At 37.1% G+C, this 15,817-nt stretch overlaps 1 protein-coding gene across 1 annotated transcript; it reads right to left on the reverse strand.

Moving 5' to 3' along the window:
• Positions 1-3,451: 3,451 nt before the first annotated feature.
• On the reverse strand, positions 3,452-12,231 carry LOC106672742 (4-coumarate--CoA ligase 1-like). The gene is made up of 7 exons (XM_014404403.1): positions 12,111-12,231; positions 8,878-9,085; positions 8,503-8,803; positions 8,167-8,326; positions 6,032-6,544; positions 5,796-5,961; positions 3,452-3,616 (listed from the first exon to the last, which is right to left on the reverse strand). Exons 1-7 carry the CDS (start codon positions 12,210-12,212, stop codon positions 3,501-3,503), a joined length of 1,566 nt encoding a protein of 521 aa, XP_014259889.1. The 5' UTR covers positions 12,213-12,231; the 3' UTR covers positions 3,452-3,500.
• Positions 12,232-15,817: the final 3,586 nt, after the last annotated feature.

A 15,817-nucleotide genomic window follows, 5' to 3' on the forward strand; every position in this document is an offset into this window, starting at 1 on the left:
GTCCTTGTTAATGTCTCATCAGCTGGCACACGCATATTGCCAGTGTTTATTTTTATATGTACACACCCGATTTCGGCTTCACGCCACCTACGCATCTTCGTTTTTTATAAGTTCTCATTGATGATATGTTGATATGAACCTTGTCGTTTGTTGTGTAAAGTTTGCCCGTATTTTTATACCGAACTTTCTATAATAGCTTAGCTAGCTGTATGAAATTCTAAGATAATGTGCTTATCTCAAACTAACAGAGACTTATCACGGCACACATCTGGATCCAGGATTGAACTTGGAGAGGAGGCATGAGTTAAAGGCACATGTTTTTTTCTTATTGTTAGAAAGATCTCTAAGCCTCATACATTCAGTTTTTCAATCTGAGGTCAATGCAATAGAACTCTGTGCAGTAGAAATACTCAAAGATGGATTAAAAGTTGTATAGACATACAAGATGTCTACAAGACTGAGTATGGGTCAACCAGACCAACCAATATTGATCATTGTGTGCAAGGTCCTCCTTTTAACATTCACCTTGGATGGCAGGACGCAAGGTGACTGAAGGAGATGGACAGGCTGACAAATACCAAAAGCAAGAGCTCGCACGCTTTCAACCAGAACTGCAAATTAGCATTGCTAAAAATTTGCTCTGTGCAGTAGCAATATTCAAAGGTGGATTAAAAGGTGCAGATATACAGAGTATGAGTCAATAAATCAAGGACTGAATCCTCATAAGTAAGTTATTGTATTTGTTTGTTTAGTAACCAGAGGAAACTGTGCCCATTGAACATTGGGCCAGTGGGATCAAAAGGTTAACCAACAACAAATGAATAGCCATCTACTTAGAAGCAAGGTGACACTAAAGCAACCTCGTACAGAAAGTACAGAGTCCCATCATAAAGCCCTGTCAGACATTGGGGACAACAAAAAATTATCTTTTTTGGGTACAGGGGAATACAGAGGAGCATGGAGGACATTGAATCAACACTGATCTTCGCTGAACCCTTTTGCGGCATACAAAATTGCCAAAGATTTAAATTCATCGATGGGTTAAAAATAAGTCCTCGGTTCAACGGACAATCACAGAAACTAATGGCAGAGCTAATAAACCTAGGACGTGTTAAGATTATAATGATAGGACTGCCGGCTCGACACTGAAGACCCCAGAGGCGTACTACTATACTACCAATTACTCGGAAGCAGATACAAGCGTGTGAAGATATTGCCAGGAAGAAGAAGAAGAGGAATCCTACATCGCAAACTACTGGGATAATCAAATCAGGTCATTATACAGCAGGTGCCAGGATACGAGGTGATTAAAGATAATGAACCGGCTGAAAAACCAGCAAAACCAGAAGCCTCCTGGACCTTTAAACCAGAACCACAAATCCTCATACCCCTTCTTCTTCTTCTTTGTGTACCCTATCCGTTAACGGACGTTCGTCATCACGATCGAATTATCAAGTGTTTTAGATGAACCATTGCCTCAGGATTTCCACCCTCAAAATTCTTCTCCTACCAAAGCTTCGTTTTCGATTTTTCCTTCTACATTAATTTAAACAGTTCATGTTCATGAGAGTTACGTAGAACATGGCTGAAATACCCAAGTTATCTTGTTTTTGTTATGTTAATTTTTTGTTGCTTTCTACCTCCCCGCTAGTGATGTGTTCTGTCCAACCTGTTTTTAGCATTGTAGTGCCCGGCAGTATCTGTATTACCGTTTACGTCTACTGATAGACGCGAACAGGCTCAATAATTTCTCTACACCACAACTGGTACCTTTGGCTATCGCGTGACAAGATTGGATTGCGAAGAAACATGACATGGCGTTTTATAGTGGCCGGCATCACTTTTCCAATCTTGGGAGCTGATTTTTAAAAGCTTTTAATATAATAGTACACCATAGAAATCGTCGACTCGTTGACGGGCTACTGGGTTCATATCTTGACATTGCTCCTCAACTGGCGACAGGTTCAATTAGTGCATTCCTCCGAATAACAAATACAATGACATCTTGCAATTATTCTATTCAAGGAATCATCTGACGTTACAGCATAGTTACCGATCTCCAGTCTTTCCCAAACCTTACTGTTTGCCACCTGACAAGTTAGCCGCAGCACGTACGGAATTCCAGCTACTCTGCAACTTACGGATCTGCCGACCTTCTAATAGCCCATGGTCTTCACCATTACATATGGTTACAAAGAAAGATGGCAGTTGGTGGCCTTCCGGAGAATATCATTCTCTTAACTCAAGTACGATACTACATCGCTATCCAATTCCACATCTCTCAGATTGTCACTCGGAATTGGCAGGGAAACGAATTTTTTCTAAAATGGATTTGGCCCGGGCCTACTACAACATACTGGTGGTAGAAGAAGATTACCTAAACCGGCGATCACTACACCATTTGGATTGTTTGAATCATGCGACTACCTTTTAGTATACGCAATGCTGCAGAAACATTTCAGAGGTATACATTTCGCCATGAAAAATGCTTTTTCGTACCTCGATGATGTCTTGATAGTATCAGAAGATGAAACATCCCATCGGTCAAACATACGTGAACCGTATGTTATACGATGTTGTATAAATTCAACTTAATGTAAACACGTCCAAATCAGAGTTCGGCGTTAGAGAAATAGATTTCTTGGCTGCACCGTTTCTCCAGAAGGAATCCGCCCACGGGCAGACAGAGTTAAGGCCATTAAAGATTTACCCTTACCCAAGACCGCCCAGGGCCTAGTGAATTTCTATCGACGATGTTTACCCAATTCCGCCGAGACCCAAAACAGTTTGCGTTAATTCCTGACAATATTAAGAAAGGCGACCGATAAATAGTATGGTCAGATGAAACTAAGCGGGCATTCACATCACTTCAAACATCGTTAGAAAATGCCGCGCTCCAATTACAAAAAAGCAAGACTCAGTCGTCGTTCCGTTAGGATTTAATTCAAAAGCAATCACGCCTACACAACAAAAATATTCAGCATATGATAGTAAGTGCTGTCAGCCTACTCAGCAGTGAAATATTTTCGCCCAACCAATGGACATCAATTTACAATTTTTCTGATCAACGAACACTTGCGAATGCTTTTCAGCATAATGCTAAGGTATTTATATTTTGTATATTCAGAGAATGAATTGTTTGTCCATTCTGAACTTTTGTGATATACACATCTTTGGGTTTTGGTTATGTTTAATGGTCTAATTACCTAAATACTGACGGTCAAAGGCAAGACACAATTGGGGATAAAAGACACTAGGTATGACCAGTATTTCCTGCATCCTTTTAATCTAGGCTTTGCAAAATTGTCTTGGAAAGATTCAGGAAGGAAATGTTTTTTATTTTCGTATAATACTAATTGTTCCTATAAGGTAATACTGAGTGCCCCGAGTGGTTTTTTTTAGAAGTCCTGAATCCCTAGGAGCAGAAGTGGATATAATGATGACGCAATAATTCTTATGAAATATTATTTTTTTATTTAAGTGGATAGTTTGATAACATTTTAAGTGTTACAACTTTTAAGAAGTTCTTTTCGTACGACTTTTCCAACTGCATTCTTTGGAAGGGATGAAACAAAATGAACGCCGCCTCTTAACCTCTTTGAGTCAGCTACATTTTCTGGAAAATTGACATATATGGTATTCAATGAACATATTATTGGGTAATTAGGTTTAAATTATACTGTAATAAATAATTCATTAATAGTAGAACAATATAAATACAGGAATTACTTTCTCTCTCCTTTTTAGCTCACTAGTCATGTTCAAATGTAAAAGTACTATTAGCTTGGATGTTTCCCATCATTTTGGTCTAGCTATCCTTGGCAATAAAATAAAATTTGTGGTAAATACCAATCACTGAATATGGTGAAAAGCTGACACGCCCTACAGACCAAGCAGCAAGAAGGAAAAGACCAAAATGATCAGAAACTAATAAGTTTTCCATCACTTTTTTCAGCATTTTCAAGCTGTTATCAGTCAAGCTAGACAAAAATATTGGAAAAAAGAAATTGTAGAAAAAAGTGTGAAGTAAAATGCATCAAATGTCAGAACTATAGGGTGGACTAGAAAACATTGTTCCTCTTGCACAGAAGTATGGTCCTGGAAAAAAATTTTATTACAACACATGAAAAAGTGGACAGTAAAATAATTCCCGTCCCGCAGGAGGTCTTAATGTCCAATTACCTGTAGGGTCAAACCAGTGCAGTACTTTCTGCATATCATTCACAATTAAAAATTCTCATGCTATGCTGGGATTCAAACCCAATACGGCTAGCATGACAAATATGAATCAGACACCTAGCCACTCGAAAAAAGTGGTCAGGATATAGTATAAGTCACTCAAAGGGGTGTTGGGTACTCTAACATCAATGCTAATCCTTTCAAGGAGAGGCCTGACCTTGTAAAGAATAAAATTAAATATAATTGGGGGTCCATAGGAGGGAAGTGGTCAAGATTGGAGCAGCAGTGTTCGCAAACAAATATTGGAGTTAAAAGCAAACCCTCATGATGATTTGTTTTCTGTACTGAAATTTCATTGGATGGTGGAAATGACAGATGGTTTGCCTACATACAGGTACAAATATCTGACAGGATATAGAGCTGAATTTTGCCCAGTACATTACAGCCTCCAAATATATCTGGCAGATCTAAAACAATTTTAAAACACATACCCACAAACATATATACGCAAAAAGCGAGAAAGCGGTTGGACCAGCATGTACATAAAGAGCAGACAGTTTCAGCAAGATAAATTGGAGCTAAAGGAAAAAATGGGTTGATCCGAAGAAAAAGGGTTATAATCCGAAATTCATGAGATCAAAGCTCAACAAACCTCCTTTTCTTAATAAGACTCTGGCTGGAAAACCAGGAAAATATGTCAGTAAGGTTGTATGGGCATAAGAGCATAAAGATATAGAAGATAGCATAAAATCAGATGCAGTGGCAAAAGAGGCAAGAGAATAATAGCCTTATTCGTTTAAATATTATCATAATAGAGGGCATAGTGGCTGACAAAGAGAAGTGGTGCAATGAATGGAGCAAGGTATACTACAAATCACAATACAACTGGGATTCACAAATTGACAGTGCTTTGATCAAACAAGAAGGAACAGGAGCTTCTACATCAGAATATTACGATTAAGATTTAACCATAACCTACTTCAAATGTACGTGCAGAAAACTGGGATCAAGGAATGACAGTGTAGCCATCAGCCTAGGTCTTCTCCCACCATCACAAAAGTGGAATAACTTTTCCCCTGTATCTGCCAGTTTGTGGCTACCAGTGAAATCAACTAAACTATATTTTATGTACTTATCAATAATTTCTGAAAGTTTAATATAATTTTTTATTAAGACTATTGTGAGTTAATTCATCAAACCACAACAGCAATGTGACCAATACCATACCGGAGTCATAGAAGACTCCAACCACACAATTTTGCAATGTCCAACCCTTAGGGATAACTGAGAAGATATAAGAACAAGAAATAAGGCCAGATAGAATTTTCAGAGCTGTCTCTAATAGGCAATCAATTGGATTCAAAAATTTTAGATAGACCAATATCCCGTTATCTTGTACAAATTCTTAGATAGCACTATAGGATAAGAAGATTATTTGTACAGTGTGTCCTGGTTTCCAAAAAACTCAAATACATTAAAAACCTGATATACTATTTAAAAATTTCCTAAATTCTTCCAAATTTTACTTACCAACCAAGAAAATTTATTCATAAGCAGAATCATTGTCTTATAATTTCTACAACCTATTATTTTACGATTAATAGAAATATTTTTACCTTCAACAAGTTTACATAATTCTTTTTCAGTCAGTGACGAATTTGATTGTTTTATAACAAAAGCGGTGGGCCATTCTCCATCAATATCATGTTGCATACCGACCACACAAGCTTCAATGACATCAGGATGTTTGTAAAGTATTTTCTCAAGTTCTGCAGGTGCAATCTAATAAAAAAAATAGCTAGTTTTTAAAACATCTAACAATGTAGTGCACTTGAATTAAATTTTGATGTACCTGGACTCCTCTGAATTTCATTATTTCTTTTAGCCTGGATGTAAAATATAAATAACCACTCTCATCGTAGTGACCAATGTCTCCCATATGCCACCAACCCTCTGAATCTAACTCAGTATTTTCAAGATCTTTGTTCATATAACCGGCCATAAAGCAATGTGATTTTACACAAATTTCTCCGTCTTCTCCAGGACCTAGCTCTTTTCCAGATGTGAGGTCTACTATTTTCAAAGTAACCCCATGAGAGATCTGACCTACACCTTCATACATGCGAGTATTTACAGGCAACTCCTTGAAATTCTGAGAAACAATTCCAACTTCTGTCGATCCGTAACCAGATAATAAAATGTTACGATTATTGAAAACTTTTTTACAAATCAGATGTTTATGGTCAGTTGAAGTGAATGATCCACCCATAAAAATATATTTTATAGATGATGTATCATATTCATGAAGATTCGGCAGCAGACACATTTCAAGCAGGGGTGAAGAACTAGTAAACCAAAATCCTGGCTGAAATACAAAATTTATAGAGATAAAGATTTAAAGAAAGGAAAAATAAATACAGCTTCAATCTTCATGAGGATTATTTGGAGGGATGCTGAATGAAAAAGTTTCTGACTTGAAGGTTCATTGTGAAAAAATTGAAAAAAACATCAACCATGTAGGATTTTTGATTGCAAGTAGGTTGGAATATTTAGTTGGACTCCAAAGTTCGATGTCCAATAGGTCTCAAAAGCCAGTTTTGACAGCCTGTCCAGCAGTCTTTTAAGAAGTCTGAAGTGTCTGTTCATTTCTTGTTTTTTCCATACAGATGAGAATGTATAAGTAGTAGTTATGATTTGTAGGTTGAAAAGTTCACATTTTTGTTTATTGTCATTTTCCACCATTTGCCACTGTTCAAGGGATGTAACGTGGGTATGCAGATGTTTGAGATGATGGGATATTTGTGAAAGTAAAGGTAGTATCACCCGCATGGGATGTTTACTGTGAAAGTATAGGTCCTAAGATACTTCCTTGAGTTATCCCTGCATCTGTACAATATCATGCTAATAAAAACACACTGATAATCTGCATGCATATGTTGGTTAAGTTTGATTTAGATCCCTCAAGCTTCCAGAATGGACCGAGTGCCATACCAGATCAAAGGGTCATTTCAGGTCTAGGAATACACCGAAGCAGCATTTCTTTTGGTCAAGATTGATGATGTCTACAATGCAATGGCAATGCTGAATGGACTGAAAAGTCTGAACCAAAACTGGTGATCAGGAATAAGGTTGTAGGGTGGAGAAAATGATGGAAGGTTATGAAGTTATTTAGAAATGAGGGAGAATTTCAGTTGGAACAGGATATATATTGTTCTAAGACAGAAGTGTGAATGTAGATAAGGAAAACTACAGCTTTTTTAGGTAGGTATCACTGAATTTTTGCAATGATTAGGTCAAAACTCAAACTTTTTTTATGGTAGATGGCTTATGACATAGGATACTTCATTGGATGTTAATGGTTTTGGAAGAGGAAGGTATTAGGTAGAGGAGATATTAGGTCTTGTTCTATGGTTCTATTGAGGTTGGGATCATTCAGGTCAGGACGAGGGGTAAAACACTGTAGAGGTAATATAAATAAACATCTGAACCCAAACTGGCAGTCAAGAATGAAGTTGCAAGAATGAAGGATGGATAGAATATACTTAAGCAGGGTTTTTTTATGTTTTGATATCATCCAGATGATGGAAAATTTCAATCAGGATGGAAAATGTGTTGTTTTAATGAAAGAATGGTGCACGTAAAAAACTACTGCTTTTTTCAATAGCCAGCATAGGTTTTTGCAGTAATTTGGACAAATCCAAAAGCTTTCTTATTTTTTTAGTGGTAGAAGGCTTTTGGCATGAGTTGTCTGTCGGTGGCCGCAATGGGGGCTGTTGACACAGTGCTCATCACTGTAAGGTAAAGGTCCAGCAGGCCTGTATTTGAATCTGACATACTTACAAATGGGCTTTTTTTTAACACTGGCATCCTAAGGATTCAAATAACCTTGTAGTTGAAAAAAGGCTTATGGCATGGGATACTTAGGTGTGGATGGATTTGGTAGAGGGCACAGAGGATGAGGAGAAGCAAGCCCAAACTTTAACTCACCTTTAATTTGTCTATGCATTTTAAAAGTCCTTCTGCATCAGTTTGCGTTGGTAAAATAAATGTCTTGTTACAAAAAATGGTCTTAGTTATTACAAAACAGTTGGAGACCCAAAACATGGGCGATGTCAATAGGGTCCTTGTGGACTTGTCCAAACTCGCTCTTAAAAATTAAATTAAACGATTATTAGCACAGAAAAAATATTATCAATTATTCAGCCATTTTCTTTACAACGAGTAAAATCCTTTAGAGATAAAATTAAATAGAACTAGGTAGAATAGAATAGCAGTAATCAAGAAATACATTTAGCATAGCTCTGAATTTTATGTATAACTTACGCAGTTGGAAATACTATCATAGTTGAATCCTTTATTTTGACTGCTTTTGGTACTCCAGTGGTACCACTTGTGAATAAAACCACTGGTATGTGATTTGCAGGATCATCGATTGTTACACTGAATTTTGATACATCTTCATTTAAAAGTTCATCAAATGATAAATACTGCGGCTCTTTGTGTTTTGTTATTATTGTTATATCCCATCCAATATTTTTGATCGACTCTTCAACCATGCTGAGATATTGGTTGCCACAAAAGATTATAGCTGGTCGGCTGATCATAATATTTGCTCTTACTTCAGCTAAATTATGTTTTTAAAATAAATAATTGCTTCTTTATTATATTTAAAATGTCCAATAATTAAATGAAAATTACCTGATGTTTGAAAATGGTTCACAGGGTTGGAGGTCCCTCCAGAGAACCATAACCCCAATTGAAAAGATATCGCTTCTACATTATTATCAATGAGAGAAGAAACGACAACATTTTCTCTAATTCCCAACTTTTGGAGTTTAACTGCAATGCTGGTACTCATTTGCAAAACATTTTCATATGTGTATTGCTTGTTTGTGGATTCATCAATCTGGAACATGAAAATTTTATTCAGTCCCTCTTTGTTGTGTTATTCAGTGTGGATCTGAGGGGATGATGATGATACTAGGAAGTATTTTTTTCTAAGCACTATAGGTTTTCAATTTATTGTCCTTTTCCTAGGGTCCCATAGGATCAATATTAGGCCCTACTCTATTCTTTAAATACCTAAATGAATTTCCTAAGTATCAGACTTAAATTTAGTATTATTTGCTCATGATAGAGGACATTTTACTTCTTCCAGGCATGTTAGTGTTGTGATCAGACCAAAAATTGATCTTAAGAAAATATTTAAGTATATTGGAAAATGGATAATTAGAAACAACCGTACTAAGATGGAGACTATTTTATTTACAATACTCAGACATTGCATAAACACGGAGTGTGTGTTAATGTTAAGGGTAACATGATGCCTTGGTCTCCATACATTAAACATCTGGAATATGGCTGGACAGTAAGTTAAATTTAGTGAATTATACTTTCTTGTAAATAAATGTAAAAAAAGTGTGAGAAAGTTGTTTCCTACATAAATAATTATTTATTCAAAATGAAATTTATGAAATAAACCTTATTTTATTTTACTCAATCGATTTATATTGAGAAAATAATTTGCTTGCAAACTCTCATACAAAATGTCTGGGTGTAGCCCTACATTTTTAAATTTTGAATGAAATGGAAGGTGGTCTAGGAATAAATATCCACCACTTCCAACAGATATTTCGGATCAAACTCGTCCAGCAGATTGACTACAATTATCTTTTCCAGCATTCCAGACCTTGCCAAGTCAAGAACTTTGAATATAAGGGCCTTCATTTAATAGTATTGTAATTATTTTTTGTCGGTAATTTTAATTAAGATTATTGTCGCTTGTAATTTTGTGACTGTTACATTTATTTTTTTGTTTTTAATATTTATTCGTCATTTGTATCTTCTATCTTTCTTCACCATATGAAATTATTAATGAATGGGCTTAAGTGGACAAAAATGTAACCCTCTTAATAAGAAAATGAAACCCTCTACACTGTTCCAATTCATCCTTTTTGCCAATGTCAGGAACCGTATTATACAACTAAGACCAAAAAAACTGCATAAACAAAACATCTACATAATTTGTTTATATATGTACATATCCCATGACGACCCCATTTGTAGGTTATGCAATGAGAAGGAATCAGCTACCCTTATGATATTCGAATATGAAGCAACGTTAGAGACCTAATCTAATGCGCTAAATAGGCCTAGAAAAATAACTGAAGCAATAATGACCTGAAATTTCATTATTTTGTTCAGCCTATCTTGCTGGGTTACCAATGTACTCAGTGTGTCCATCAAAATAGCAAAATGTCACAGACCAACCCAGCGAGGATAGGAAGACGAAAATAATTGTCAGTGACCAAAAGTCAACAACCATTCTTAATTCTTTAATATTGGAAATATCTCTTATATCAGCCAACACCATAACTGCAAATTTACATTTGTATATATCAAATTAGATGTTTAGTCAAGGACCAAATTGCAAAGAAATGGAAAAAATCAAAACAATCAACTCCTTAAATGATTATTGATTACTGATTTATAGAAGATCAAATCTGCACATGCTTGTGTATATATGTGTGACCAGAGCTAAGCCTGTCACCTCTCTCAGCTTGGTGGCAATTCCGCTTTTCTATAATTTACAATAAATGGCCTCAAGAATCACCCACCAGGGGTTGGCAGTCAGGGGTGAGACCTAGATTTTATATGTCCAGCCACCCAGTTTTTACGATAAAGTATCATCCATCCACATATTGGTGACTGCCCAACGTGATGATGTTCCTGAGAACATTGTTACTAACTCGGACGAGCGTGCTGCACATGCCACTCTTCATCATTGGCTGATGCTTGGAAAGGCTCAACCACTGGGGGAGGGAGCTATGGGGTGACCGCCAGGTGGGTACCACTACATGTCAATACTGCTTCAACTATGGTCTTGCCTTTAACACTGCAGCCGATGAGCTTGCAACAGCTCTATGCAGGGGCTCTACTACCTTCTTTCAGAGCAGCTGCAGTCGTGACACCTAATAGATACAATATACTCAAAGAAAGACAAAATGAAATATCTATAAAGTACAGTAAAATAGACCTGTGGCCTCTAAACACTGTTATCATTCCTGGTGTCCCGATTTCCCGTTTTTCTTTTCCTTTTTGTTGAGTTTTCCACATTTTCCAACTGTAAATACCCAGGGGTTATTATTTCGCTAACTGTGTCTGGGGTTTTCGTAATAGACTAGGTCGGTTCCCAGGATTTGATGACACTTCCGATGGCCCAATATTAAACAATACGCTTTCCCAACCATTAGCCGAAATATTCTTTCTTCCCATCTTAATATTTACAATAAATTTTAATCCCGAATAATATTAATTTAAGATTCCTTTTTGGAATCTTCAAAAACTGTAAATAGCAAAAGCTGGACTACAAGAAGCCAATAGGCTCAACTCGGCACGTGTTTGTGTATTTGCATGTACTTGTGCAGATTGCCTATACAAACCCAAACCAAATCTGTTTATGTGTTACAAAAAGGAAAAAACGGGTTAGACTAGTAAGTCGACATCCCCATTGCTTTGAGAACATAGTTTTAAACCTAAACCACATTTATTTAAAATTAGTATTTATTGTGTATTTATAAATAAATATAATTTTTATAGAGTTAAGTGTTTAATTTAAAGTCCTAGATCTTGTTAATAATGTATTTTGTAACGTTAAAACATTGGAACTCGCAGAGAGAGAGTCATGCAAACACCTAACATAATTGTTTTATATAGTTTTACAACGAATGTATTATTTTATATTATACGCAAAGGTTTTTATGAGAGAAAAAAGTTATATATTTAATTCAAGTGCTTGAAAAAAAAAAGAGATAAAAATATAAACGCGTTTTACAAAACGAAGATGAACTTATACTAGCTTGTATACAAGAAGAAAGTGCATGTGAGAAATCAAATTTTACAATACTTTATGTGATCTCAATGTGTCATACCAGGAAGACGGATTTTCTGTACTCTTTCAACTTGTCGAACGCGCATTTTACAAAGGATTGTCCGACTAGATGTGAAGGCACCGGCGGACCCGCTAACGGCATCGTCTGTGTAATAAATAAGAGATATGGTCCTCTTTCTTTAAATACACAGACAAGCGGCAATTGCGTAAAGCGTTCCTCCTTCCACAAGAATTATTTAAAATTGGTGTCCTTTTTTTTAATGTTCTATCCCAGCACGCACGGCCAGCCTCCAAGGACGGCAAAATTACCTGTAATTTTGGTAATTCCTTGCAAAGAGGAACTAGATGCGAATTAATTGTTAGCCAATCTTTTGTCCGGATTGAACGAAAATGTATAAACTATAAATGGTCAATTATAACTACTAAATATATTAGACAATAAAGTTTAAGTAGCGACTCAAAAACAATAAACGATATTTTCTGTGTAGCAATAAGAATTTAAAAAATACATTACATACTTCCAACCATTGATTTTATTAAGATGTATTTATTTTGTTTATTTATTTATTTTTATTTTTATTTATTAAGACTTTTCCTAATGATACATGTCAGCAGCATAGCCACATCGGAGCCAAGAACCAGAAATCACATGACAGAGGCAGCCCCAGGCAGGGAAAGAAGAAACCCTATGGATCTCTTACGACTAATCATCAAGGACTCAGATGTCTACTGTTTCGCCAAAGTTAACAAATCCTCCAAGCTCACTGGAGATACTTTGATCTCAGAGACCAAGGAGGCTCCCTTCAATCCAGCCCAAGAACAACTCATTCCCAAAGCCTTGGGCAGAGTAAACAAGAACTGACGCAATGTCTACTAAGAAGTTCAAAATTTTATCGATGTTTTAATGTCTTTATGACGTACCTTTGACGGTTTTCTAATTAAGATGGTTGGGGGGGGGAAGAAAACCACGTTCTATGACTTTTGGTCTCATTGGCACATCTTCATCATCCCAAATTGTCTTAATAAATAATGCTCCGTACACAGCAAATCAAAGATCCAAAGAATCCGACCTTATCTGTGTTTTTAATTGCTTAATTTTTGCAGTAAACTAAACCGAACAAAACCTTTCCTTATAATACAAGGCAACGGCACAGCCACGTCGGAGCCAAGACCTCACAAACCACAGGACAAGGAAAAACGAAACCCAATGATATTTTACGATTAGTCCTCAAGGAGTCGGTGTCTACTGTCTTCCCACAGTTGACATCTCCAACCTCACTTTGATCTCAGGGACCAGGGGAGGCAATACTCAACCAGCCCAAACCCGACTCATACCCATAGCCTCGTATGTGGCAGAGGAAACAAGAATTGACAAAGTTGGATGTCTACTGGAAAAGTTGAAAGATGTTTTATTGTCGTATCTTAAAGTTTTCTAATAAGAAAGTTGGTGGAAAAAGAAAACCATGCGTTCCAGTCGTTTCGTGCTCATTCATTCTCACTATTCACAAATGGTTCTCTTTATTCTACACTAGAAATTAACCACAACTACGGGCATGGCTTTAAGTAAATTAGCCTAGGTAATGCAGATGTAGGAAACTAAGAGTAAGCTAGGGTTTCATTTCAGGAAGGTCTAAATTTCCATTGAGTCTTTTATTTGCTTCACAGTAATTTTTTCCTATGTAGGCACATTATCCTCACACCGAGGCATCCAAGACAAACTGCTCAAAGCAAAAGCAGAGTTCACGGAAGGGGCCAAGTTCTGTCTGCCATTTCAGATCAATTGCCACAAAAATTAATTAAATTTTTGCACATTCTCTATTTACTTTGAAAGTTAAGCATCATCTCAATAAAAAGCTCAGCAATCTTTCTTTCATCGAAAAAACTAACAGAACTCGAATTACTTGGAATACACCTAGCCACGAAATGAATTTTTTTTATCTCCTGTGAGATTAAAAACGATCAGATCCCTCTACCTCAATGGTCCAGCATGATTAAATTCCAAAACCGACACAGCCTTGAAAGTTCCAAAACCATTGCAGTTAGACTCTTGCAAATAAAAAATATTTATAAATTAATTTAAAAAATAAATTAAATAAATATTTACATCCGCAACGGATGCTTCTATCATCATAATAGATCCTGCAGACTTAGCAACTCTACAGAGGCTATATTAGACCCTCTCCCACCATTTTCAAAAGACTCATCCTCAGACTCAGACTCGGAGTTGAACCGCATCTTAATCATGACCTCGTCCTAATTTTAATAATATATAATAAATAAATCTTTTTTTTTTTTAAACGAATGTCGTTGAGTCAAATTTATGGTATGCACATACGCGAGCGCGCGCGCACACACACACACACACACACACACACGTCCATATGCCCATACATCTATATACATATCTAATTATACTTCTATTTATATTTTCTGTATCAAACGCGTTGTTTTCAGAAAGTCAAAGAGTCTATTGATAACAGGGGGATCATCACCAAGAATCTCCGCTAATTGGCTTGGTAGATTATGAAGTATTCGTTGTTGTTCAAAATTAAGGCAATTAGTCAAGAGGTGTTTTACTGTAACCAATTCCCTGCAGCAATCGCAAACTAGCGCCGGTTCTCTGCACATAAGGTACCGTGGGTAAGTCTACTATGCCCGATTCTAGGTTTCGTCAACACAGTCTCTTCGAGCCGCGACTCGCGCACTGAGGAGCCCCAAGGGCCAATATTTGGTTTAATATCTCTTAGCTTGCTGTCCCTCACTTCTCTCCATCCCTCCTGCCACTTCTGCCATACCTTTTCTTTCAAATGGGAGATAAAATCTGTGTGAGGAGTGTACTTAAGTGGGATCCCATCAATAGTGGCCTGTTTTGCAGCGATATCCGCTTTTTCGTTGCCCACCCACTATACCACAGTGTCCTGGAATCCACAAGAAAATTACTTGTATGCCAGAGAGTCTCAATCGTCCCAGAGTAAGCAATATCTCCTGAACCAGCGGTTGCATAGAGAATCGGTTTTTCATTGCTGTAAGTGCCGATAATGAGTCTGTGCAGACTAACGAGTTGCCTATAGGATAAACTATGTTAAGGCATTTACCAATCGCAGTTAGTTCGGCAGTATAATTATTGCAGACATTTGGCAGGGAGAACATATACCTTTTTTTGTTGATCATGAATGCCGCGCCTGTTCCGTTTTCGCTGTGATCCGTCGGTGAAGGCAAGGGTGTGGCCCTTATTCTTGAAAATTCCTGTCTATATAAATAAGGAGGAGTATTTTCTTTTGGGAATTTGGCGAGATCCAGCAGGACTCTAGGCTTCGGTAGTGTCCATGGAGGTTTCGAGGCAGTTCCCTGTTTATAGAGCTGAGGCACTGCGGCATTGAATGAATTTAAGCAGATCGTTACTCTGGGCATAAAGTGCTTTCTTTTGCAGTTTAAAGCATAGTCTAGTGAGGGTAACCGCCCGAGTGTGTATTCTGAAAATAGCGAGTGAGTCGGGGATGATAGAATTTTGCCTAGCAGTTTACATTCTAGTAAGCTTCTACGATGGTCGAGGGGAAGCTCTCCCGCATCAATGTGCAGGCTGCTCACTGGGCTAGAGCGGAAGGCTTCCAAAGCCGTGCGCAAACCTGCATTCTGAACACTTGCTTATCTTAAAACTTCGGATGATTCTAGGGACGGACAATCCGATTCGACCCAGAACACCACACAAACCGGATTGCTAATAGGGGCAAATTCCGAAAAAATCAT

Source organism: Cimex lectularius, unplaced genomic scaffold (genome assembly GCF_000648675.2).
Source record: "Cimex lectularius strain Harlan isolate CLEC.00 unplaced genomic scaffold, Clec_2.1 scaffold4, whole genome shotgun sequence".
Taxonomy (NCBI): domain Eukaryota; kingdom Metazoa; phylum Arthropoda; class Insecta; order Hemiptera; family Cimicidae; genus Cimex; species Cimex lectularius.

Coding starts and splice junctions, on each gene's coding strand:
- LOC106672742 (XM_014404403.1), bottom strand. CDS start 12,212: ATGCCGTTAGCGGGTCCGCCGGTGCCTTCACATCTAGTCGGACAATCC. Junction 9,086..12,110: donor ACAGAAAATCCGTCTTCCTG/GTATGACACATT, acceptor TTCATGTTCCAG/ATTGATGAATCCACAAACAA. Junction 8,804..8,877: donor GAACCATTTTCAAACATCAG/GTAATTTTCATT, acceptor AACATAATTTAG/CTGAAGTAAGAGCAAATATT.